This window comes from Tamandua tetradactyla, chromosome 3 (assembly GCF_023851605.1).
Source record: "Tamandua tetradactyla isolate mTamTet1 chromosome 3, mTamTet1.pri, whole genome shotgun sequence".
NCBI classification, from domain to species: Eukaryota; Metazoa; Chordata; class Mammalia; order Pilosa; family Myrmecophagidae; genus Tamandua; species Tamandua tetradactyla.
The window spans coordinates 29,702,536-29,728,489 of record NC_135329.1 but is presented as its reverse complement, the minus strand read 5'-3'; the positions used below and the strand labels follow the sequence as shown (position 1 = coordinate 29,728,489).

The window sequence follows — 25,954 nt, the reverse complement described above, 5'->3', positions numbered from 1 at the left end:
AATTAATGGGGTTATAAGTAATATTGCCACATTGAAGGTGAATACGACTGAAAGGGGATGTATAGTGCCTTGTATCCTGCTGATTAAATACAATTATAAATAAGTTCTCTTATGAACTATTTCAAAGGTTTGGTTTTGGACAAAGAGTCAGTAGTATAAAGGAAAAACTAAAAATGCATTCTATGGTCAATAGTTAATGTGAAGACATCAACATTACCACAGCATACAGGGGCAACTAATTGTGAGGGGAAAGGACAAGTGATAAAGAGTAGTTTTGATTTGATATTTGGTGAAGCTGTGTTTGTCGGTTCTTTGTCCCTATGGATCAATGAAAATTGTCTAAAATTGAGAGTGCTGTTGATTATATAACCAAGTAAGGATACTGTAAGGGATGGTTTGTTTATTCTGAGCATTACCCATGATGCCCAATAAATGGAGGGAGCGAAAGGGTACAATGACTGCGAAGCAGAATTACAAACTGCGATACGTTTATATGTTGGAATAATGTGTCCTAAGGAAGGACATAGAGAGGCATGCAATGAATTGAATAAACCTTGGGGATAATGTGTTGTGAAAATAATTCAGAAACGAAAGAACAAATATGCAAAGGCCTGTTTCAGAAAATACATATTAAAATGGAGCCTAGACTGTAAGCCCTTATAGCAGCCCCACTTAGTTTGAAGTTGTGAGTTTTAAATTGAGACACTGAGCTATATGTGTATCGCCAGATATTTCCCTGGAACTTTGAGTAACTCTGTGATACCTAAGACCTAGAAATGGAATATTGCAGCCCTGAAAGTTAGCATAGCTATATACAATAAGAGTTAAAGCAACTGAAAAAGAGATCAGGCCTCAAATAAAGATAAAAATAAAGCCAGTCTGGCTGGAACTTATGTAAATCAGAATATAGGGTAAAAGATGATAGTGTATGTATTCCAGGCCTTCACCTAATGTATGAGGCCAAAGGCTTTATTATGTCTAGAACCTAAATTTTCTGTAACACAATCTAAATCAACCTGTCTGGATGGCTCATTTCAACAACAACCCAAGCTCCTGGAGTCCAGAACGGGAATGAGGCCTTGTAATTCTATATAGCTAAGCGTAATGCCTGGATGCAACTCAGACTATGGTGGGCTGATGATTAAAAAGCACTGGTAGAGTCCCTTGAGGATCCAAAGTGGGGGGAAATGGAACTGTTAAAGTTTACTCTCTGGGAAACCCTGGGAACCCTCTTAACCACTGGGGACTCTCAAGAAAATGGGCCAAGCTCTTGATTTTGAGGCTTGCCTTTGTGAGACTTGTTTCTGTAGTGGAGAAGCTAAAACTACCTGTAACGAGGCCTAAGAGCTGCTTCCAGGAAACCTCTTCTCTTGCTCAGAAATGGCCTCTCTCTCTCTAAGCCCAATTCTGCAGGGAAAATCGTTACCCTTTCCTGTATGTGGAACATACGTTCAGGGGTGAAAGTCTCCCTGACAACGTGAGACGTGACTCCCAGGGATGAGCCTATCCCTAGCCCCATGGTATCAAAAATGTCTTCCTGACCCAAAGGGGGAAAATAAGTATAATAAAATAAGACATAAGTGGCTAAGAGAGATCATATTGAGTCAAGAGGCTATTCTGGAGGCTACTCTTATGCATGCTTCAGTTAGATAGTGCTAATTGCCATGTTTTGCTAAACTCTAACCAAGATCACTTGTAAACTCTTAAGAATACCTAGTCATACAGTCAAACTGTGACTCTATAAAAGTTTAATGCACTAAGTTTGTTTTCCTGGAACCTATAATGTCAGAGGATTCCTGGGCCAAATAAATGCTGAAATCCAAAGGGAACAGCCTCTCCAAGATTATCAACTAATTACATCCCTATCCTTTAGTGTCAACACACCTTCTCTACATGAAAGAGCAGGCATTGCCTTAAGATCCCTATGAATTGGGGGAAGGATCAAAGGAGAAAGAGGAGTTACAACAGAGAAAATAGGTTTTCAAATGACTACTGAATCACCATATTGATATTTCTTCTAGCCTCCAGTATTTTGGAGCAGCTGGAAGGAAAATTGTGAAATAGTGGAATGGTAACCCATAACAAATTCTAGGATCTATTCTATAACTACCTGTTGAAGTGTACTTTGAAACATTGCTTTTTTTTCTTTTCTTTGTGTATATGTTATATTTCAGAATAAAACATTTTAAATATATTGTTACTTCTTCTTTAACATATTTTTTCCTAAATGCAGAAAGTGGGAAAAATATACCTTGCCTGGGTTAAAAATAAAAAAATACCTTCGTAGAAATGAAATCTGTCTTTTTATACTCAGTTGACACAATGAAAAGACTGAATATTTATTCATTGATATTTTAATGATGCCTTACTTGTAACAGGTATTTTGAGCAATGATATATGAAATCACTCTATTCTTTTTAACTTTTGTAGGTATTTGAAGAAAGAAGAGCTCTGCTTGGAAAATGGGTAACCATTTAAAGTATTCCTATTTCTATATTATTTTATATTTTCATAGAGCTCAGAGATTTCAATTTCGACTTAAGGTAATAATTGCTCATTACTTGAGAGGTGTGATTGATACTTTCTGTGTGTATAAGTAAGGGTTCAGTCAGGCAAACAGAAACCAAACTAGTTATTCTAACAGCCATACTTTAATAAAAGAAATTGGTTAAAAGAAGGTATTGGAGAATGAAACGACAAAAAAGGGGCACTGAGATAAAACTGCAGCATTACTGGTACCTCAGAAGCTCAGAGGAAGAAACCTCTGTAGGTTTCTCTGAGTAATTTATAGATGACATCACAGCCAACCTATGAACTGATTTGATATATCTGAAGGAGCATGATGGTTCTGAGACTATGGAAGAAACCTGGAAACTGAAAGAACTGCTACTGCTAGGACAACACTGACAGGAACAAAAAGCAAATAGAAAGAAATCCCTTCTCCCTCAATTTCCCTCTGATGTCCTCTGCATTGGTAGCATTTAATAAAGAGCCAGCTGTCAAAGGAGAAGTGTGTTTAATAGAGTCCCAGCCTTCTATACTCACAAGGTAAAGTAGAGAAAGATGAGTTTGGACATGAGAGGCAATACCTTGATAAACAGCACAGGCCAGTCATGTGGCTTCTCAACATCCATATACATCCTTCTACATGTATTTAAACTTCCATATAGGAACTGTATCAACTTCATGGTTTCTTCTACCAAGATAAACTATCCTTCCTACAAAGTCTTTTTCACCCAAGAATTTCTCACCTGTTCTCCAAAATGGGGAGACAGAAAGTCCTAATAGTCATTGTCCATCCTTAGGCGATGATCAAACTATCTGTCCATGGACATGTTAATTACACATCAAATCCCTTTAGAGACTAAATATTTTTAACTACCCAAGAAAATTGAAACGTGTGTACAGACAAAAGCTTATACACAAATGTTCATAACATTATGCGTAATATTCAAAAAGTGTAAACAACCCAAATGTCCATTAACAAATGAAAGTATAAACAAAATGGGATATAGCCGTACAATGGAAAACTATTCCACCATAAAAAGGAATGAAATACTAATACAATCCAAAGCATGGATAAACCTTGAAAACGTTATGCTGAGCAAAAAAAGCCAGACACATATTGTATGATTTTATTTATAATAAATGCCCAGTAAAGATAAATTCATAGAGACACAAAGTGAATTAACATTACCAGCAGCTGGGTAGAGGGGAGCATGAGGAGTGACTATAACAGATTTGGGATTTTTTTTTTTTTTTGGAGTGATGAAAATGTTCTGGAATTAGGTAGTGGTGATGGTTGCACAACCTTGTGAAATACAAGCATACTTGGTTTTATTGCTCTTTGCTTTATTGTACTTGACAGCTATGGTGCTTTTTACAAATTGAAGATTTCTAGCAGTTCCACATTGAGCTAGTCTATCAGTGCTATTTTTCCCAACAGCATGTGCTCACTTTGAGTCTTTACCACATTTTGATTTTCCTGCAATGTTTCAGAAGTTTTCATTATTGTTATACCTGGTATGGTAATATAGCACCATATATTGCACCACAAACCACACTCCTGTAAAATGGCAAACTTAAGTGATAAATGTTGTATGTGTTCTGACTGCGCCATCAACCAGCTCTTCCCCATCTTTCTCCCTCTCCTCAGGCCACCCTATTTCCTGAGCCACAACAGTGTTGAAATTGGGCAAGTGAATAACCCTACAGTGGCCACTAAGTATTCAAGTGAAAAGAAGAGTCGCATGTCTCTCACTTTAAATAAAAATTTACAAATGATTAAACTTAGTAAGGAAGATTTGTTGAAAGCTGAGTCAGGCTGAAAGTTTGACAACAGTTAGCCAAGTTATGAATGCAAAGGAAAGTTCTTGAAGGAAATTAAAAGTGCTATTCCAGTGAACACATGAATTATAAGAAAGCAAAACAACCTTATTGCTGATAGGGAGAAAGTTTGAGTGGTCTAGATAGAAGATGAAACCAGCCACAACATTCCCTTAGAGCAAAACCTAATTCAGTGTAAGACCCTAATAGTCTTCAATTCTATAAAGGCTGAGAGAGGTGAGGAAGCTGCAGATAGAAAGTTTGAAGCTAAAAGAGGTTGGTTCGTGAGGTTTAAAGAAAGAGCCATCACCATAACATAAAAGTGCAAGATGAAGCAGCAAGTGCTGATGGAGAAATTGCAGCAAGTTATCCAGAAGATGTAGCTAAGATAATTGATGAAGGTAGCTACACTAAACAATGGATTTTCAATTTAGACAAAATGGCCTTCTATTAGAAGATGCCATTTAGGACTTTTATAGCTAGAGAGAAGCTAATGCCTGCTTTCAAAGCTTCAAATGACATGCTGACTCTCTTTTGGGGGGCTAATGCAACTGGTCATTTTAAGTTGAAATCAATGCTTTTTTAAAAAAATTATTTATTTATTTATTATTTATTGTGAAAAATAACATATATACAAAAAAGCAATACATTTCAAAGCATATCACAACAGTTAGTTGTAGAACAGATTTCAGAGTCGGTATGGGTTACAGTTCCACAATTTTAGGTTTTTACTTCTAGCTGCTCCAAGACACTGGAGACTAAAAGAAATATCAATATAATGATTCAGTAGTCATACTCATTTGTTAAATTCTCTCTTCTCTGTTTTAACTCCATCTTCTCGTTTGATCTTTCTCCCACTCTTTAGGGGTGTTTGGACTATGCCCATTCTAACTTTTTCATGTTGGAAAAGGCTGTTGATAATATGTGGTAGGGGATGGAACTAGTTGATGTTCTGGAGAGGATGTCCCTTCTGGGTTTCAGTACTTATTTGGCCTGGGAACCTTCAGGAGGTTGTAGGTTTCTGGAAAGTTACCCTAGTGTGTGGAACCTTTGTAGAATCTCAGATAATGCTCTTGGTGTTTTAGTTGGCAGGAATGGTTTGGGGTTTGGCAAACCATGATAAGTAGCAATGTCTAGCTGAAGCTTGTGTAAGAATAGCCTCCAGAGTAGCCTCTCGACTCTATTTGAACTCTCTCAGTCACAGATACCTTATTTGTTACAATTCTTTTCCCCCTTTTGTTCAGGAGGCATCGTCAATCCCATGGTGCCAGGGCCACACTCACCCCGGGAGTCATTTCCTGTGCTGCCAGGGAGACTTTCACCCCTGGATGTCATGTTCCATGTAGGGAGGATAGCAATGATTTCACTTGCAGAGTTGGGCTTAGAGAGAGATAGAAAGGCCCTATCTGAGCAACAAAAGAGGTCCTCTGGAAGTAACTATTAGGCATAACTATAGGTAGGCTAAGCTTCTCCATAAGCTTCACAAGAGCACACCTCAAGATTAAGAGCTTGGCCTATTGACTTGAGGATCCCTAATGTTTGAGACAGTATCAGGGGTTTCCCTGGTGGCAGAGTTGAATGGCTCCATTTTTATCTCCCATCCTTCAAGGGATTTTGTCAATACTTTTTGAATTATCTGCTCAACATACTCTGAGATGTATCCAGGCGTTACATTAAGCTATACAGAATTACAAACCGTCATTCTCATTCTGTGCTTCCTGTGTTTGGGTTGTTTAAATGATCTATCCAGATAGTTGAGTAAGATTATGTGCTAGCTTGTGCTTATTTAACTTTCTGAAAATCCTAGGGCCCTTAAGAATTATGCTAAATCTCTATGCCTATGCCTAGAAATGGAACAGCAAAGCTGTTAACACATCTGTTTACAACATAGTTTCCTGGATATTAAGCCCATTGTTGAGGTCTACTGCTCAGAAAAAAAAATTTTGTTTCAAAATATTACTGCTCATTGACAATGTACCTGGCCACCCAAGAACTCTGATGGAGATAAGCAACAAGATTCATATTTTTTTCCTGCCTGCCAATACAACATCCATTTTGCAGTCCATGGATCAAGAAGTCATTCTGACTTTCAAGTCTTATTATTGAAGAAATACATTTCATAAGGCTCTAGCTGTTATAGATAGTGATTCTTCTGATGGGTCTTGGCAATAGAAAACTTTCTGGAAAGGATTTACCATTCTTAGATGCCATTAAAAAATTCATGATTCATGGGAGGAGGTCAAAATATCAACATTAATAGGAGTTTGGAAGAAATTGATTCCAGCTCTTGTGGATGACTGTGAGAGGTTCAAGACTTCAGTGGAGGAAATAACTTCAGATGTGGTGGAAATGGTGAGAGAACTAGAATTAGAAATGGAGCCTGAGGATGGGACTGAGTTGTTGCAACCTTATGATAAAACTGGAAAAGATGAGACATTACTTCTTACGGATGAGCAAAGAAAGTGGTTTCTTACCACTCTTTTTTTTTTCTTTTTTTTTTTTTACATGGGCAGACACCGGGAATCAAACATGGGTCCTCTGGCATGGCAGGCAAGCGTCCTTACCTGCTGAGCCACCATGGCCCGCCCAGAAAGTGGTTTCTTGAGATGGAGTCTATTCCTGGTGAAGATGCTGTCTCCAACATTGTTGAAATGATAATAAAAGATTTAGAATATTACGTAAACTTGGTTACTAAAGCAGCCACAGGGTTTGAGTGGATTGACTCCAATTTTGAAAGAAGTTCTATGGATAAAATGTTATCAAACAACATCGCATGCTATGGAGAAATTTTTCCTACTAGGAAGGGTCCATCAATTTGGCAGACTTCATTGTTGTCTCATTTTAAGAAATTGCCACAGCCACCCCAACCTTCAGCAAATACCCTGATCATTCAGCAGCCATCAAGAGTGAGTCAAGACCCTCCACCAGCAAAAAGATTTTGACTTGCTGAAGGCTCAGATGATGGTTAGTATTTTTTAGCATTTTTTGATGAAGATATGCATATTTTTAAGACATAATGCTACTGCACACATAATAGACTACAGTATACTGTAAACAACTTTTATGTGCGCAGGGAAACCAAAAAGTTTGTGTGACTTGTTTATATTGCAATATTTGCTTTATTGTGGTGATCTAGAACAAAACCCCTTGTACATCTGAGATACGCGTGTACTAAAAACCACTGAAAACTAAAAACACTTTACATTTCTTTTTTTTTTTTTTTTTACATGGTTAGGCACCGGGAATCAAACCCGGGTCTCTGGCATGGCAGGTGAGAATTCTGCCACTGAGCCACTATTGCACCACCCAAATACAGATTCCTTTTAAAAGTACCTATACTTGTAGCCCTTCTGGAGGGCAGTGTGATGGTTCCATAGGAGGCTAAGTCTAGGGTTGCCATATGATTCTGCCACCCAGTTGTTAGATATATACCTGGAAGAACACAAACAGACGTTTGCACGCTTGTGTTTATTGTGGCATTATTCACAGTTTGCAGTGGATTAAGGTGGCCTAAGAGTACATCGACTGATGAACAGAAGGGCAAATTGTGGTATGTACATGCAATGGAATATTGTTCAGTGGCAGGAAGGAATGAAGTCATGAGGGATGCAACTAGTGATCCTTGAGGACATTATGTTGAGTGAAATAAGCCAGTAACAAAAGGACAAATATTGTATGGTCTCGCTGATATAAACTAACTATAATGAGCAAACTCTGAGAATTGAATTCAAGAGCATAGGTTATCAAGGGTAGAAAATGGGCAGAGATTGGACAATCAATGATTAAGGAATATGGAATGTTCAATAAAGCTCGTTGTAAAGGTTACTCTATTACATGCTCTTACAGCAGTCGTATCTATTCCTGAGTTTTAACTGTGATTATCTGTAAACTCAGAGATATTGTGCTCTTTGTGTATAACCTGATAGCTCAGATATGTGTGACACCAGGAGCTCAGAGTTAGAGTTTTGAAGTTCTGAAGGTCAGTATTACTCCATACAACAACTGTTTAAAAAGCTGAGAAAGACATCGGACTTCAAGTAGAGATATGAATGAAATGAATCTGGTTAGGACTAAGGTAAATCACAATACAGAGTAAAGGATGATAGTATCTGTATTTTAAATTTCAACTTCTGTGTGAAACTAAAGGAAGAGATGGTCATTTTGTTCAAAATTTAAATTTTCTGTAGCACACTATTTAATTTAACCAATCTGAGCAGTTTATGTAAACAACCTAATTACATGGAACCTAGGATAGGGAATGAGATCTTGTTATTTTGTACAGGTTAAGGTTATACCCCAATACATTCCAGAGTATTGTGGGCAGAAAATAAAAAACAATTTGCAAAGTCCCCTTGAGGGACTTGGGAAAAAATGTGGAACTATTAATCTTCCCCACCTGAAGAATTTCTGATATTTTCTCAAGCATTAGAGATTCCCAATTTAGTAAGCCAGGCCCTTGATCTTGAGACTTGCCCTTATGAAACTTATTTATGCGATGGCGAAGCTAAACCTACTTATAACTATGCCTAAGAGTCACCTCCAGAGAACCTCTTTTGTTGCTCAGATGTGGCCTTTCTCTCTAAGCCAACTCTGCAAATGAAATAACTGTCTTTCCCCCTTTGTGGGACATGAGTCCCAGGGGTGTAAGTCTCCTTGGCATTGTGAGACATGACTCCCAGGGATGTATTAGGTCCTAGCATCACTGGATTGAGAATATCTTCTTGAACAAAAGGGAAAAATAAATGGAACAAAATTAAGTTTCAGTGCTAAGAGATTTCAGGTGGAGTCTAGAGAACATTCTGTAGATAACTCTTATGCAAGCTTCAGCCACATATTGCAGATTGCCACTGTATGCCAAGCCCCAACCAACAGAATTTCTGGGAACCCTAAAGAAAGCCCAGGATACTATCTAAGACTGTATAAATGTTTTACCTAGTAAGTTTACTTTTTCAGAAACTTAAGGTAGTTTGATTAAGACTAAGGTAAGGCAGAACTCCATATTGTTCTTATACCAGATAAGCCCTAAAACCCAGAGGTACCAATCTCTCCAAGAACATCAACCAGCTTCATATCTCTACCCCTTAAGGGCAAAACCCCCTTCTAGAACAAAGTTGAAAAGATCATTGCCCAGATATCCATAAAGATTGAGAGAATGGTTAAATGAGAGGGAGAAAGTGTAACAGAGAAATCCAGATTTAACAAATGATTATGAGTACTGATTTATTAAATGTATTTCTTTTTAGTTTCTAGTCCATTATAATACCTAGGAGGAAATACTGGAAATTGTTGAGCTGTAATCCAGTAGCCCAGATCTTTGATAATGATAAGAAGCCATATAGTAAAAAAAAAAGTCAGTTGTCCATGTTTGTATGAATCTACTTCTGAATGTTTTATTCTGTTCCACTGACCTATATATCTATCTCTGATAATACTACACTGTCTTAGTTAACTTTATTGTATGTCTTTAAATTGAGTAGAATGGAATACTAGGAGTCAAGAAAGCAGGGGATGAGTGGTATGGTATGTTTGGGGTTTTCTTTTTTCTTTTTCTGGAGTAATGCAAATGTTCTAAGACTGATCATGGTGATGAATGCACAACCATGTGATGATACTGTGAACTGTTGATTAACTACTTTGGATGGATTGTATGGTGTACGAATATATCTCAATAAAATTACATTTGAAAAAAATAAACAAAAAAGTACCTATTCTTAGAATTCTCTAATTCTTAATATATGTGATAAGCTTGAACATTCATTCTTTGAAAGCATAAAGTCAAAGCCTTCTAAAAGAAGCATCTTTGCCCTGGACTATAACAGGAGACAGAATGCCCTTTCCTATCAGTTAGTAAAAGTCATTTTCCTAAGACTAGCATAAAGTACTATTTCATACCATTCCTGTTTGCCTTAGTTGTTCACAAAACTTTTCTCTATTAGTCTGCAAGTTCCAGTCTAAGGATACTTATTTAATTAATTAATACTTGATTGAGTAATTAAGCAATAAAAAACAAAAATCATAAATATTATATCTCTAGGGTGATACCCAAGAAAGCATAGGTTTCATCTTGGGAGGAGAACTGTCTAGAATAGAGTATAAGAAGCTCTTTTCACTGAGTAGCCTTTTGGATCTTTTGATTTTTTTAATCGTGTGAATGTTTTACCAATTTAATAGGTAATAATTTTACAAAATAAATTTGTACAACTAAAAATTAAGAAATGAAAAATATCCAAAATTTCAATGTAGGTGTTTTTTTCTCATTATTCTGTTTACATATTAAAACTAACTCTGCATCTGTTACCAACAACTATAAAGATACTTATTTAGAATTACTATTTATGCTTTATCACTCTATTTATTATTAGCAGAAGTTCCTAAATTGACATAACCAGGGTTAATGTTCAGCCAGTACTCATTAATATAGCTAACTAGCCTCTGTTTTGATTTGTTGGTGGCATTGCCAGTTTTTAAATGTTTTTAATATCACCCTAGATAAAATTCAAGGACTTCAAACTTTTTAAAGGGTCTTTATTCTTTTTTTAACCATAACTTTAAACTTATAATTACAAAGATCACAATGTATCTATCTTCTCCAGTAGACTAAATGTAAGGGGATACAGATGATTTCTATCATGCTCCTTATTATAAATTCCTTGATCTCTACTAAATATTTGTGAATTATTTTTTAAATGAATACACTGTACCCACAGTTTTTTTTCTTCTTTTGCCTAACCAGAAACTTTTCCCTTAAATTTTCTATATCACATAGTGGTCAATATACTTCTGGAAAATCACTTATTATGTTTAAGGGGTATTTCCAATTCGAGTCTTTATTTATGTTTCCCTCTCCACTTTAGTTTTTTATTTGTTATTTTTTGTTGTTACTTTTTAAATTTTATCTTATTTTAAATATTTTATTGTAGTAAAATATATATAACCATAACTTGCCATGATAACCATTTTTAAATGCATAGTCAGTGGCATTAGTTATATTCACAATGTTATACAACTTTACCCCTATCTATTTCCAAAACTTTTTCATCACCCCAAACAGAAATTCTGTACACATTAAGCATTAACACTCCATTGTCCCTACTGATAATCTCTAATCTCCTTTCTCTCTCTATGAATTTGCTTATTCAAGATATTTCATAAGGGCGCATCATACAATATTTGGCCCTTTGTGTCTGGCTTATTTCACTTAGCAGAATGTTTTCGAGGTTCATCCACGATGTAGTATGTGTCAAAACTTCATTCCTTTTTATGGATGAATACTATCACATTATATTTATGTACCGCATTTTGTGTATCCATTCATCTACTGATGGGCCCTTGGGTTTTTGGCTATTGTGAATAATGCTGCTATGAACATTGGTGTAAAAAAATCAGTGAGTCTCTGTTTTTAATTCTTTTGAGTATTTACTCAGGAGTGGAATTTCTGGATCATATGAAAATTCTATGTTTAACTTTTTAACAACCGAGCTGTTGTCCATTACAGCTATACCATTTTACTTTCCCAACAGCAATACACAAGGGTTCCAATTTCTCCACATCCTTGCCAACACTTATTTTCCTTTTTAAAATTTTTATAATAGTCATTCTACTGGGTATGTAGTGAATCTCATTGTGGTTTTGATTTGCATTTCCCTAATAACTAAATGATTTTGAGCATCTTTTCATGTGCTTGTTGGCCATTTGCATATCTTCCCTGGAGAAATAACTAAATAGATATTTAGATATTTCTAAATAAGATAGATTGTCTTAGTTTACTAGGCTGCCATCACAAATACCACAGACCAGTTGGCTTAAACAACAGGAATTTATTATCTCACAGTTTTGGAGACTAGAAATTTAAAATCAAAATGTTGGCAGGATCACGCTTTTTCTGAAGTCCATAGCATTCTGGTGGAAGTTTGCTGGAAATCCATAACTGAATATCTGCCTCTGACACATGGCCCTCTCTCTCCCAGTCTGTCTCCACGGTAGGATACTGTGCCCAAATTTTCTCTGCTTTTATGGACTCCAGTCCTAATGGATCCAGGCTCACCCTGATTAGTTTGACCTCACCTTAACTAACAACATCTTCAAAGATCCTATTTACAGATGGGTTCACATGCACAGGACCAGAGATTAGGACTTGAACATGTCTTTATGGGGGACACGATTTTATCCCTAACAAAGTTTTTGCCCATATTTGTAATTGGATTTCCTTTGGTTGTTGAGGCCACTATTTATTTATTTTAACCATTTTTAACAGGCTTTATCTTATAGAAGAGTTTTAGGTTTACATGAAATTACATAGAAAGTACAGAGTTCCCATTAACATCCTCTCCCCATCACCTCAGTTTCTCCTATTATTATGCATTAGTGTGATACATTTTTTACAACTGATGAACCAATATTGATACATTATTATGAACTAAAGCATATAGTTTACATTAGAGTCACTCTTTGTATTGTACTGTACCATGGGTTTTGACAAATCTGTAATGTTATGTGTCCACCATTACAATATTATACAGAACAGTTTCACTGTCCTAAAAATGCCCTTGTTCCACCTATTTGTCCTTTCCCTCGTCTTCCCCTGAAAATCTAGCAACCACTGATCCTTGTACTATCTCTATAATTTTGTTTTTTCCAGTCTGTCAATAAGTTGGAATGATACAGTATGTGACCATTTCAAACTGGCTTCTTTCACTTAGCAAGATGCATTTAAGGTTTCTCCACATCTATTTGTAACTTGATAGCTATTTCTTTTAATTGTTAAATGATACTCCTTTGTATAGATGTTCTACTGTTAGTTTATCCATTCACCTATTGAAGGACATCTTGGTTGCTTCTAGTTTGGGCAATTATGAGTAAAGCTACCATAAACATTTATGTGCAGGTTATTGTGTGAACATAAATTTTCAGCTGATTTGAGTAAATGAATAGAAGCAAATTGCAGTATTGTATGGTAAGGCTATGTTTAACTTTATAAGAAGCTGCCAAACTGTCAAATCCAAAGTGCCTGTAGCATATTGCATCCTCACCAGCAGTGAGCGAAAGTTCCTGTTGCTCCACATCCTTACCAACATTTGATGTCAGTGTTTTGGATTTTAGTCTTTCAAGTAGGTGTATAGTAGGATCTCATCCATTTTAGCTTATAGTTTATTTTGTTGTTGTTTCATGGACAAGAGAGTTTGGTAACATAAGAAATGCATTTTTCAAAAAGAAGTAAGGCTACCAAATTTTTTAGCTAGCATTACTTGGAATTTTCAATGTAGGGCTCTAGTGTTGGTTGTAAGGTTTATTCTAGTGTTGAAGTAAGATCATTATTTTAAAGTATCTGGACAGTAAAAGGTAAGACAATGTGAAACTTATTCAATGATAGACAATCCGAAAGTATTTTGTATTTGGCCATAGCATGTCATTTTTGTTCATACATTTGTACATGGTTCTGTATAGTAGAACAAAATAATGAAGAGAAACTAAAAAGCTCTTCTATTTCACTATCCTATGGTACAATTTTACCCCTTTTCTCTCAGATCCTCTCTACTCTTCAAGCCACCAGCAGGGGAAGTATTTTAGTTTAAAAGAAAGCATCTCAAACTTTCTCTCAGCCTCTGTTATGTTGTTAATAGAAATAATAATAGCATTATAAAGATTTAAATAAAATAGATGGTATAACTTTTAACTTGCTGGAAGCAACCATCATCAGAGTTAAAATTCAAAAAGATTAATATCCAGGATATACAAAGGGTTCCTACAAGTCAATAAGAAAAATACAAATATCCCTACAGGAAAATGGGCTAATATAAGAATGAGGAATAAACAAAAAACATATCAATGGCCAGTAAGCATATAAAATACTCTTTATTTCACTAAAATCAGAGAAATGCAAATTAAAACAATGAGATCCTCCCTACTCTTTGAAGAGATAGATGACATCCAATGTAAATTAAGATTGGTGGGAGGGAGGGTTACTCTTAAACATAATTATAAAGAAGGTAAAATGGTAGAGACTTTTAAAAGACAATTTAACAGAGTTGATTGAAGTTTAAAATGCACATACTCTTTGAACCTATAATTCTACTTCTGCATATCTATATCTATATAGTATGCTATGGAATTCATTTCGTATCAGGACATGTACAATTATATTTTGTGTTTTTAACCTGCTGCATAGTATTTAAGGGGATAGGCATACTCTAACTCCTTCCCAATTGATGAATATATGTGCATGTCAATGGATAGAATACAGGAACATCAAACTGTGAACATTGGTCATCTCTGGAGAATAGGGTAAGAATTGATGGGGAGGAGTGCGTAAAGAGTAGTTTTATATTTAATTCCAATATGTACCTATTTGAGACTTTTAAAACAAGAATGTATTCATACTTTGTGAAATTGAATTTTTAATCGTAGAAATCTGAAACTCAACAGATTGAAATAATAGAACCAATAATAAAAAATGACAAACTCCCTCTTCATCCCACTCCCCGACTCCCTATTGCCATTTCCTAGCCATTCACTGTGAGATGAGAATGGAATCTGATGGCTCTAGAAACATCCTCACTTCCTAAACTACAGCAAGAATCCCTGTTACAACTACTCTGAAAATAGGATTTTCACAATTATATTGAGTCAAGAAAGATTCATAAAAAGGCAACCTTCCGGAATTGATTATATCATACCATAAATGATAGGAAGATAGGAAAATATTGGTCCTAACTGCACTCCAGTCTCACACATTGGATTCCTTGGTACTATGTTATTACTATTTTTATATGAAAGGTGGTGCCAGAGATGGAGATTTTCAAATTCTTGTACAAATTCTTGTACTCTTCCATGGATTATCTACTTTGGGGAAGATTCTTAGCACTTTTTAAATTCCAATAGGATTCACCCCTACTATTAAGCATTTTTCTGCATCATCTACCCACCTCAATTGGTAGGAATTCAAGGAATGCAAATTAGTTTTCTATTAGCTTAAGCAAACACAATCACATAGGAAAATCCCTTGAGGCAAAAAACACCTCTTATAGTCAAATATAAATTATTTTTGACCATTGTAATTAGGAAAATAAATGAGGAGCCAATTTAATTGTCCTTTTAATCTCTGGAGGAAATCCTTTAATGTTTTTCTTTATGGATTTCTTCAGTACTATATAATCCTAATGTTCTTTTATGTTCATTTTAAAATCTCTCATTCTGTAACCCGAGCCTATTCTCCCTGGGGAAGCATCAAGGAAAGTAAATGAGATATCCTTAGTCATTCTAAATATACTTTCTATCCTTGCCAATATACAAACATGGTAATGTTATGTTTATTTATTTATTTTTGTACATGTATCTTCTTTTCATGTTGATTTAACTGACATACTTATTATTTTTAATATCACTATGGTATTTTATAATAATGTCTACATTGAGTCATGCCACTGCATTAGGAATTTTACTATCCTCACAACAACCCTATAGTGTAGATATAATTATTCTCAACTTATAATTGAGGAAATTGTGACTGAGAGTGGTTATTAGTGGTGGAGCTAAAATTTATATTCAGGCTTGCCTCATTCCCAACCCTATCATTTATCCATACGGCCATATTTTTTCTTATCATGTTGATATAGTACATTTAGTTTAGCTGATCACCTGCTATCAGGCATTTTGGATTGTCTTTCATCTCTTACAGTGATAACAATATCTCAATGAAAATCTTTTTGTAACCACAATCATCATGGGATTCCATGTGGCTTAAACTCTACAGAGTTACATAGCACTCCCCAAAAATGTAAAATATGAATTTCAACTTCATTTTGTCCCTCACACAAATATCACAGGGGGTCCCAGTTAAAATCCCAAAACAATACTTCTCAGATCCCTTTCTTCATTTCCCAGTTCTTTCACAACCTGAAACTACTATAGAGGCAATCAAATTCTGAATCCCCAAACTCTGCATCAAGCCAAAGCTGTACAGTTTTTTGTCTATCTCCTCACCCCTTCTTCATGGCTCTTTATTACAGATAGATCAATTCAGTGTCCTTGGCCTGGTCCTTTCCCTTGCTCTTGCCTTTCTCTACCCCTCTATTCATTCTCCTTATAATGCGTCCCAAAAGAGCTGGGAAAGAAGTCTCCTTTTGTGGGAGTTGGAAATATGGATTCTACAGAACAGGGGTGGGAGAAATCAGATAACCCTCACAACATTAATACATTTTTTTCCTGTGGTATTGTAAGTTAAGTTGTTTGTTTGTTCATATAAAGTTTCTTTCTTTTCATGAGTTATAGCTCCAAAGTGAGATTCTTGAGTCATTGAATAGATCTATAATAGTGAAAAGTTTTAATCAAAAAAGTATTTGTACTAATTTTAAAAATGCATCATATGATTATAATGAAGTGAACTTCTCATACGACTTGTAAAAATAAATTTTTGTTTTATACACCTTTTTAGGTAGTCAGTATATCTTTATTACAACCCAAGTTAATTATAAAATTCTGATTACTGTATGATAATTGTACTTAATGTTTATATATGAATACAGTGATTACAAAAATGCAACTAGCCATACTTCCCTATTTTCTCTTACCTAATAGGCTAGTGAAGTAAAGAGATTTAAACTTCTGGCAAAGTGGTTCGTTCAATTGGCAGGTGTTCCCTTAGGAGCCTTTCTTTTGGTTTTTGGCCAGTCCCCAAGTTCCCATCTTTGGCCAATCACTATTTTGGGGCCTAGTTCAGGAGAATATCTGAGAAAAATTGTGAAGTAGCCAAAGTTTTTGTTTGGCATGCCCCAAATTATTTTGGCATTTATATCCTCTCTCTGGCACTCTTTCCAGGTCCTGCTGTTTCTCCTTTATTAACACTTCCTCTCCAATCATATCACTCATTTACATATTGGTAGGAATTTAATTCATTATACCCCCTTTCTCAGGGATATTTGCATTTTATACCTTATCTTCAATGGTGAATGCAAGGCCTTGTTTCTGGTACTAGAATTTTAAGCACTGATGAGCTAATGTAGAAATTATTTGGGGAAGTGGGGAACTGCTGAGATGCCTTCTCTTGAAGTTGTATTTCATAAGTACATATTTTCCCAGCCGATAAATAATGCTAGGTCCAACTTACTATTCTTATGTAACTGCCAGTTCTGAGATCAGATGTGCTTGGGGACTTACTGAGTCTTTGCACATGCTCACACATATAAATGTGTTAAAGGCTGGATAGGTGGCAAAACATAAAAAAAATTAGTAATTAGGGAAAGAAATGTAAAATATTCGTTAGAAATAAATTACTAAACTCACTTTCTATGCCATTCCTCTCTTCCTCCTAATGAATTTCTATTGTCAGAGGAAAACCTGGAGCCTCTTTTTTTTTTTTTTCCTCCAGTTTGACAAATGGACAGACTCTCAAAGGAAAAGAATCCTGACAGGCCTGTTAGAACGGTGCTCGTTGTCCCAGCAAAAGTTCTGCTGTAAACAACTTCAGAAAAATATTCCAGCAGATGCCCTGGATTTTACTACCACGCTTCCAAGGGTGTTATCTTTATACATCTTTTCTTTTCTGGATCCCCGAAGTCTTTGTCGCTGTGCACAGGTAAAAACAAAGAAACAATAGGTACAATTTTGTGAGAACAGCCTTAGAAAATTTTAAAACTTGAATGACTTAAAAAAAAAAAAAAGCACATATATACAAAAATCAAGAAATAGTTGAGATGGTGAAGTAGTATCATGTTTAGTCTGTATAATTTGAAATTATCTCTACCTCCTTTGTATTTAGCTTGGTATTTAGTGCTCAAAGTAGGGAAAAAATATATAAGAAACCATCAGTGTCCACAAAAAGTATTAGCTAGTAGGGGAGACAAATACACATACAAGAAATGTTTCATAAGCAGGACAGTCTTATATTGCACAGCAAAAATCCCAATCTTATATTCATAACTAGAAAACTGAGAGTAGATACTAATGACATAATATTTACAAAAGAGTATGTGTTGAAGAGGTCACAGAAGCCTTCAAAAAGGAGCAGACCATTATTTTCTTCTGAGTAATTCCGTGGTTTATTAAGGTGAAATGAAATGTTACATATCTTTATGTAAGGTATAAAATTGTTCGTCATTTTATTGAGTCTTTTCATAGAGTATAAGAAGATCAGGAATTACCTGCTTTTGTGCACTTACATGTAACCTGTTAACTTTGGTTTTTAAAATAATAAAAAAAAGAATACCCTAAGAAAGTTATTTTGTTCAATACATGATGTTGGAATAATTGGACAACTATCTAGAAAAACAGAATTCCATTAAGATAAAAAATTGATATGAAACCAAAGGATACCATTAAAATACCCAAAGAAAACTTTTTATTGAGTTACTTACAGTATTCTACAATTCCCAGAAGAAAGAAAATAGACACTTTAAAATTTTGCTGTTATCATAAGCAAGAACAAAATAAGAAAGATTTTAAATTGTGACTTTATAAAATTTAAGAAATTTCTCTGTGGAAAAAATCCCGTAAATGAAGTCAAACAGTAAATGGGAAAAACATTACAAACAAAGGGCTAATTTCCTTATTTTTTTTAAGATCTCCTATAAGTCTATATTTTAAAAATTCTCCACATTCTAGCAGAAAAGCTACCAAAGGAAATGAACAAACAGTTCACAGAAAAAGAAATCCAGGTGTCTCTAAAACATGTACGCTGCATAGCTTCACTATGATATGCTGTCTTTCCTGAATCAGATTGACTGAGATTTTTCTTTAAATGATAGTATTCTATGTATTGATGAGAATATAGGGAAACAGGAGCTTTCATATATTTTTGGTAGACAAACTGATGTAACTGCCATGGAGAAAAATGAAAATTTTAAATAAAAATTTGCTTTAAGCAGTAGTTCCACTTCATGGAATTTATCTGATGGGTATACTTCAACATGTGCACAAATAAGGATATTGACTGCAGCACTGTTTATGATAGCAAAAAGTTGGAAATAACCTAAATGTCCATTATTAGGGGACTAGCTAAATAAATAACAACCTCCAAGATATATTATCAGTGAAAAAAGCCAGGTGCAAGACTGTGCTACCGTTTTGGAGAGAAAAAAAAATACTAACATGTTTGCTTATATATAAATAGAATATTCCTGGAATGACAAACAAAACAACTGGTTATAGTGGCTACATCCAGGGAGAGGAACTGAATGACTAGAGGACAGGGATGGGTGTATGTGCCTCTTTTTAAAACTTGAATTTTGTATTAATGTATACATATTACCTATTCAAACATAGAATAATTTTTAGAAGAACATAACCTAATAGGAAAGTATCAGACAGTCATATTGTGGTAGTTAGGGTCAGTTGTCAACTTGTCCAGGTGAACGTACCTAGTTTTGTTGCTGCGGACGTGAGCCAATGGTACATGAACCTCATCTGTTGCTAATTACATCAGCAGTCGGCTAGGAGGCGTGTCTGCTGCAATGAGTGATGTTTGACTTAATTGGCTGGTGCTTAAATGAGAGTGCACAACGTAGCACAGCCTAAGCAGCTCGGCATTCCTCATCTCAGCACTTGCAGCTCAGCCCAGGCCTTTGGAGATACAGAAAGAAGTCACCCCGGGGAAAGTTGTTGGAACCCAGGGGCCTGGAGAAAAGACCAGCAGAGACCATCCTGTACCTCCCACGTAAGAAAGAACCTCAGTGGAAAGTTAGCTGCCTTTCCTCTGAAGAACAAAATAAATCCCCTTTTATTAAAAGCCAATCCATCTCTGGTGTGTTGCATTCCGGCAGCTAGCAAACTAGGACAACATATAACAAACACAAACATTCTTAACTTATGATCATTCCGTTCTACATATGTAATCAGTAATTCACAATATCATTACATAGTTGCATATTCATCATCATCACGATCATTTCTTAGAACATTTACATCAATTCCCCTTTCATTAAAAGCCAGTCTGTCTCTGGTGTGTTGCATTCCGGCAGCTAGCAAACTAGAACACATGAAGAATTATTATGCAGCCATTAGAAAGCATGTTTTTGAATAAAATTGATAACATCAAAGTTGATTATAATATGTAAATTGAAGAAAGTAAAATTTTAAATTGTAGGTATAGTTCATAATTTTGTTTTGTGCATGCCTAGAAAAAAAGACTAGAAGGGAAAGAACTCCACTAAATTATTAATAATAGTCATCTGTAGTTGATGAGGTTATGAGTATTGCTTTTCATCAGGCATTTCAGAATTTTTCAAGTTTCTCACAATGAGAATGTTATCACTGGAGGGAAATGTTACTCCAAAAAGTTAATGCTACTATCTCTGTGCAGTATGTGTCATCATATTGCAAAGTCTCAGCTTTGTATTTTATTCCCACCTCTGACTTTGAAGAACACACTGGCAGTTGTTCTTTGGCTAGATTGTAAGTAAGCAAAGTCATTGCACTAGAATAAGCTTTGAGCTGTTTAAAAAAAGAGGAAGGGTATCTTACAGCCTTAAAAGCTCCTGTCTACCTTTTAACTCTCTTCATTCACCTCTATCTTTAAAAAAATAAATAAACAAACAAACAAAAAAACATATTAACCCTGTGAAAAAACCTACCTGTACTTAAGTGCCCAGGCCAAAACAAGACCTAAGGAAAAGGAGAAAGGGAATGAAAATTGAGAAAACTTTTTCCTTGTACCCCCAAGCCCGTCTCTCCATTGAATTCTGAGTTAATTTACTATATGGAGATTCAGGTGGATGTTTCATTTTTGGCCTAAACTAATTATGATTTCTATCTCTGCTTGCATGGTTCTATCATATCCTAAACCTTTTGTTTCTTCTAATTTTGCCTCCCTCCTTCATTAATGTGTCATCTGCAGCACATAATACAATGCTAAGCATGGTAGGCACTCAACAAATGATGAATGGAGGGAGGAAGGAAAGGAAGGATAGATAAATGGATGTGTATATAGTAATAGCCATTCTAGAGTGTTCTGCGTATATTTTTGATGCTCAAAAATTATTGTTTAAGTGTGGGCCACAGTGGCTTAGCTTGCCATGCTGGAGACCCAGGTTTGATTCCTGGTGCCTGCCCATGTAAAAACAAAAATGTTTAATCTTGAAAAAGAGGCCAGTATTCCAAGGATAAAATTCTTTGAATTTGTGTTCAAAAGTCAGAAAGTGTCAACTTTGCAGCTCTTACAGCTAAGACATAGAACTCCTAGTCTCAATTTTATATATGAATTTGCCCCTAATTTCCAGCAAGACTTACTCAAAACCTGGGGATAATTATATTGTAAATACTGCTACACATGGTAGGACCACCTCTACCATTTGCTGAATGTGGGTGGAGTTGACCATAATGCTATGGAAATAGAATGTACATAACAAATCCCTTATGCTTTATGGAATCTTTGAGACTAGAGAAAACATAATATATAGGATTGTGATTGCATTTTGTTTATAAAATTTATATTTAGTTAAATCATAAGAATGGAGGAAAAAGAAGCATACCGTGAAAAGAATAAACAACATGCAGAACTGAATTTATATAGCCTTCATATAACTTTCATATGACGACTTCAGGAACATTCAGGAATTTCTCAACTGTATCTGAGTTTCCTAATTCACAAAATGGGAATAATGATTTATACTTACTTTCCCAGGTGGTAGTGATGATGGTTATTAGATGCTCAATAAATATTGACTCTAATTCTAACTCTGAATTAACATTTAATGTAAATCCTTCTGCTTGAATAGAAAGTACTTCAGGTAAGAGGAAACTATTTAATCTGTGGTTTGGAGAAAAAGGACAAAAAAATTATCTCAGCTATAAGGTGACAGCTCAAAACCTAGAGAAAGTGGGCATGCAAACTGAGTTTTTTTTTTTTTTTTTTAATTGTTGTTATTCCAGGTGAGCTGGCATTGGAAGAACTTATCTGAGCTGGATCAGCTCTGGATGCTGAAATGTTTACGGTTTAACTGGTACATCAGTTTCTCTCCAACTCCCTTTGAGCAAGGTGTATGGAAAAAGCACTATATTCAAATGGTTAAAGAACTTCATGTTACCAAGCCTAAGGTACATAGGAGATAAAAAGCAACAAGCCAAAAGTATCAGCTCTTGGGAGTTATAAATTACCAGACTCCAAACAGGAGAAGTGGGTTAGTTCAAAGAAAATATATATTGTGACTTCAAAATTCTCCTTTTCTGAGAACTTGGTAGCCCTTTCCAAAATACCCATGTCAGTTGAGAGCCCGGTTTCTGATGCCAACAGACCAGGAAGTTAGGACAATGGAATATCTCCCTTTGTCCAGTTTCCTCAATTTCTGTATCCCTGACTCAGATACTGTACAGTTCTGACTCTGGGACTCTGTGGAAAGTGTGCAGTATTTGTTAATTATGGATCATCACATTTTATTTACTAGTTCAAATTTTCTACCAGGTGAGCTGAAATTTATTTTTGTACCATTTATAAGAAAAAGTTTTTCTAGTAAATTAATAATTAGAGATCAGAATGGGCATATTAATTCTTTTCAAGCTAGAAATTAAGCAATGTAAAGCTTTTACATTATATTCATAAGTAAAGAATACAAGAATATTTTTTTCCTAGTGGCTTCCCATGAATTATAACCAATGTTGATGTTCATTCTTGTAGTCACAGTTAATTAGATAACTTATGGAAAATTTTTGTGAGGCTTTTCCTTACAACATGTTTATATACTTGCAGAGTTGTGCATCATTTTACAGAATAGATGAGTCTGGAAAATTATGTGTGAATTAAGTTCTAAAAATGATTTTTGAAGCCAGAGGAGGGGTCATATTCTATGAAAAATTGCAATAAATCGTTTAAAATTGAAGAATTTTTTTGAAATATGAAAAGTCAACTTATAACTTGCTCATTTAGATTTTATTGTAGGTTTTTTTTTTCTCTTGGGCAGGCAACAGGAGAGGCAACAGGAATCGAACCTGGGTCTCTGGCATGGCAGGTGAAAACTCTGCCTGCTAAGCCACTTTGACCTACCCTCATTGTGTTTTCTTAAAGTTGTATCTACATGCATATAATATACTGATAAATTATGCATAATTAATATTGCTACAACTGCAATGATAAACTAGCCTTTCTGATTTCAGTCATTGGTATGCTTTATGAGAATTTCTTTTAAAAGAAAACTTTAAGCTGCAGTGAGGGAGAAAGTTCTTTAAAAATTACCATGACTATGACTTTTTTTCCTCATAAAGCTTTTCTTACATCTCACTCTCAGCTGGGAACAGGGAGTAGCTGAAGCTCAGACTGTTCTGGGGCAGAGGACAGAAAAGTGATTAACAATATGTAGAATGAAAAGAGGTTTTGAGTTTTATATATCTAACTCACTTTATTGCTTTTTTTATTAATTAAAAAAATTAACAACAAACAAAACAATAAGATATCATTCCATTCTGCATATATAATCAGTAATTCTTAATATCATCACATAGTTGCATATTCATCATTTCTTAGAACATTTGCATCGATTTAGAAAAAGAAATAAAAAGACAACAGAAAAAGAAATAAAAAGAAAATAGAGAAAAAAAAGTTATACATACCATAACCCTTACCCCTCGCTTTCATTTACCACTAGCATTTCAAACTAAATTTATTTTAACGTTTGTTCCCCCTATTATTTATTTTTATTCCATATATTCTACTCTTTTGTTGATATGGTAGATAAAAGGAGCATCAGTCACAAGGTTTTCACATTCACAGAGTCACATTGTGAAAGCTGTATCATTGTTCAATCATCATCAAGAAACATGGCTACTGGAACACAGCTCTACATTTTCAGGCAGTTTCCTCCAGCCTCTCCACTATGTCTTGAACAACAAGGTGATATCTACTTAATGCGTAAGAATAACCTCCAGGATAACCTCTCGACTCTGTTTGGAATCTCTCAGCCATTGACACTTTGTCTCATTTCACTCTTCCCCCTTTTGGTCAAGAAGGTTCTCTCAATCCCTTGATGTTAATTCTCGGCTCATTCTAGGGTTTTTCTCAATCCCTTGAGGCTGAGTCTCAGCTCATTCCAGGATCTCTGTCCCACGTTGCCAGGAAGGTCCACACCCCTGGGAGTCATGTCCCACACAGAGAGGGGGAGGGTGGTGAGACTGCTCGTAGTCTTGTGTTGGCTCGAGAGAGAGGCCGCATCTGAGTAACAAAAGAGGCTCTCTTGGGGATGACTCTTAGGCCTAAATTTTAAGTAGACTTGACCTATCCTTTGTGGGGTTAAGTTTCATATGAACAAACCCCAAGACTGGGGGCTCAGCCTGTAGCTTTGGTTGTCCACACTGCTTGTGAGAATATCAAGAATTCAACTTGGGGAAGTTGACTTTCTCCCCACTCTCACCATTCCCCGAAGGGGGCTTGCAAATACTTTTCCACTCACTGATCAAATCACTCTGGGATTCGTCGGGGCATCACTCTGGACAAACCAACAAAATCTCATGTCCTACCTGAGATTCCAAGTACTTAAGACGTTCAATCAAACTATCTACATAAGTTATATTAGGAAATGCTCTAGTCAAAATATAAATTTTGTAACAAATAAACATTTTTTGCTGTAGAAAGCACATGGAGAACACAGTCAGAGATTCTCTCTCATCTGGAAAGGTATATGGTGAACACGGTCAGGGTTCCTTTCTCAGCTGGAAGGGCACATGGCAGACACGGCATCATCTGCTAGCTTCTTCTCCTGGCTTCCTGTTTCATGAAGCTCCCTGGGAGACATTTTCCTTCTTCATCTCTGAAGGTAGCTGGCTGGTGGACTTTGCTTCTTGTGGCTTGGTCATTCTGCTTTGCTCTCTCTGAATCGCTTTCATTCTCCAAAATGTTTCCTCTTTTATAGGACTCCAGAAACTTATCAAGACCCACTCAAATGAGTGGAGACTTGTCGTCACCTAATCCAGCTTAGCAACCACTCTTGATTAAATCACATCTCCAGGGAGATGATCTGATTACAATTTCAAACATACAGTATTGAATGGGGATTATTCTACTTTGTGAAATGGGACTTTGATTAAAACATGGCTTTTCTAGGGTATATACATCCTTTCAAACCAGTACAGTCCCCTTGGGGGAATGGTGAGAAAGGGGGAAAATTCAGCTTCCCCTCCAGAATTCTTAATATTTTCACAAGTGGTGGGGACAACCAAAGCAATAGACTGAGCCCCCAATCTTGGGGTTTGGTCATATGAAACTTAACCCCACAAAAGATAGGCTAAGCTACTTAAAATTAGGCCTAACTGTCACCCCCAAGAGAACCTCTTTTGTTGCTCAGATGTGGCCTCTCTCTCTCTCTGTCAGCCAACATGACAAGCAAATTCACTGCCCTCCCCCTCTCTATGTGGGACAAGATACCCAGGGGTGTGGATTTTCCTGGCAACATGGGGTAGAAATCCTAGAATGAGCTGGGACTCAGCACCAAGGATTGAGACAACCTTTTCGACTGAAAGGGGGAAGAGAGAAATGAGGCAAAAGAAAGTGTCAATGGTGGAGAGATTCCACACAAAGTCAAGAGGTTATCCTGGAGGTTATTCTTATGCATTAAATAGATATCACCTTTTTAGTTAAGACATAGCACAGAAGTTGGAGGGAACTGCCTGAAAATGTAGAGCTGTGTTCCAGTAACCATGTTTCTTGAAGATGATT

At 35.8% G+C, this 25,954-nt stretch overlaps 1 protein-coding gene across 3 annotated transcripts in view; it reads left to right on the top strand.

Annotated features, from left to right (window-relative positions):
* FBXO16 (F-box protein 16) overlaps positions 1–25,954 on the top strand; it is an 82,439-nt gene that overhangs the window by 14,257 nt on the left and 42,228 nt on the right. For all 3 annotated transcript variants that reach the window (XM_077152937.1, XM_077152938.1, XM_077152939.1), the window contains exons 3-5: positions 2,431–2,466; positions 17,690–17,896; positions 22,186–22,350. In XM_077152937.1, the coding sequence (XP_077009052.1) occupies positions 2,431–2,466; positions 17,690–17,896; positions 22,186–22,350 (408 nt within the window). The remainder of the gene's footprint in view (positions 1–2,430; positions 2,467–17,689; positions 17,897–22,185; positions 22,351–25,954) is intronic.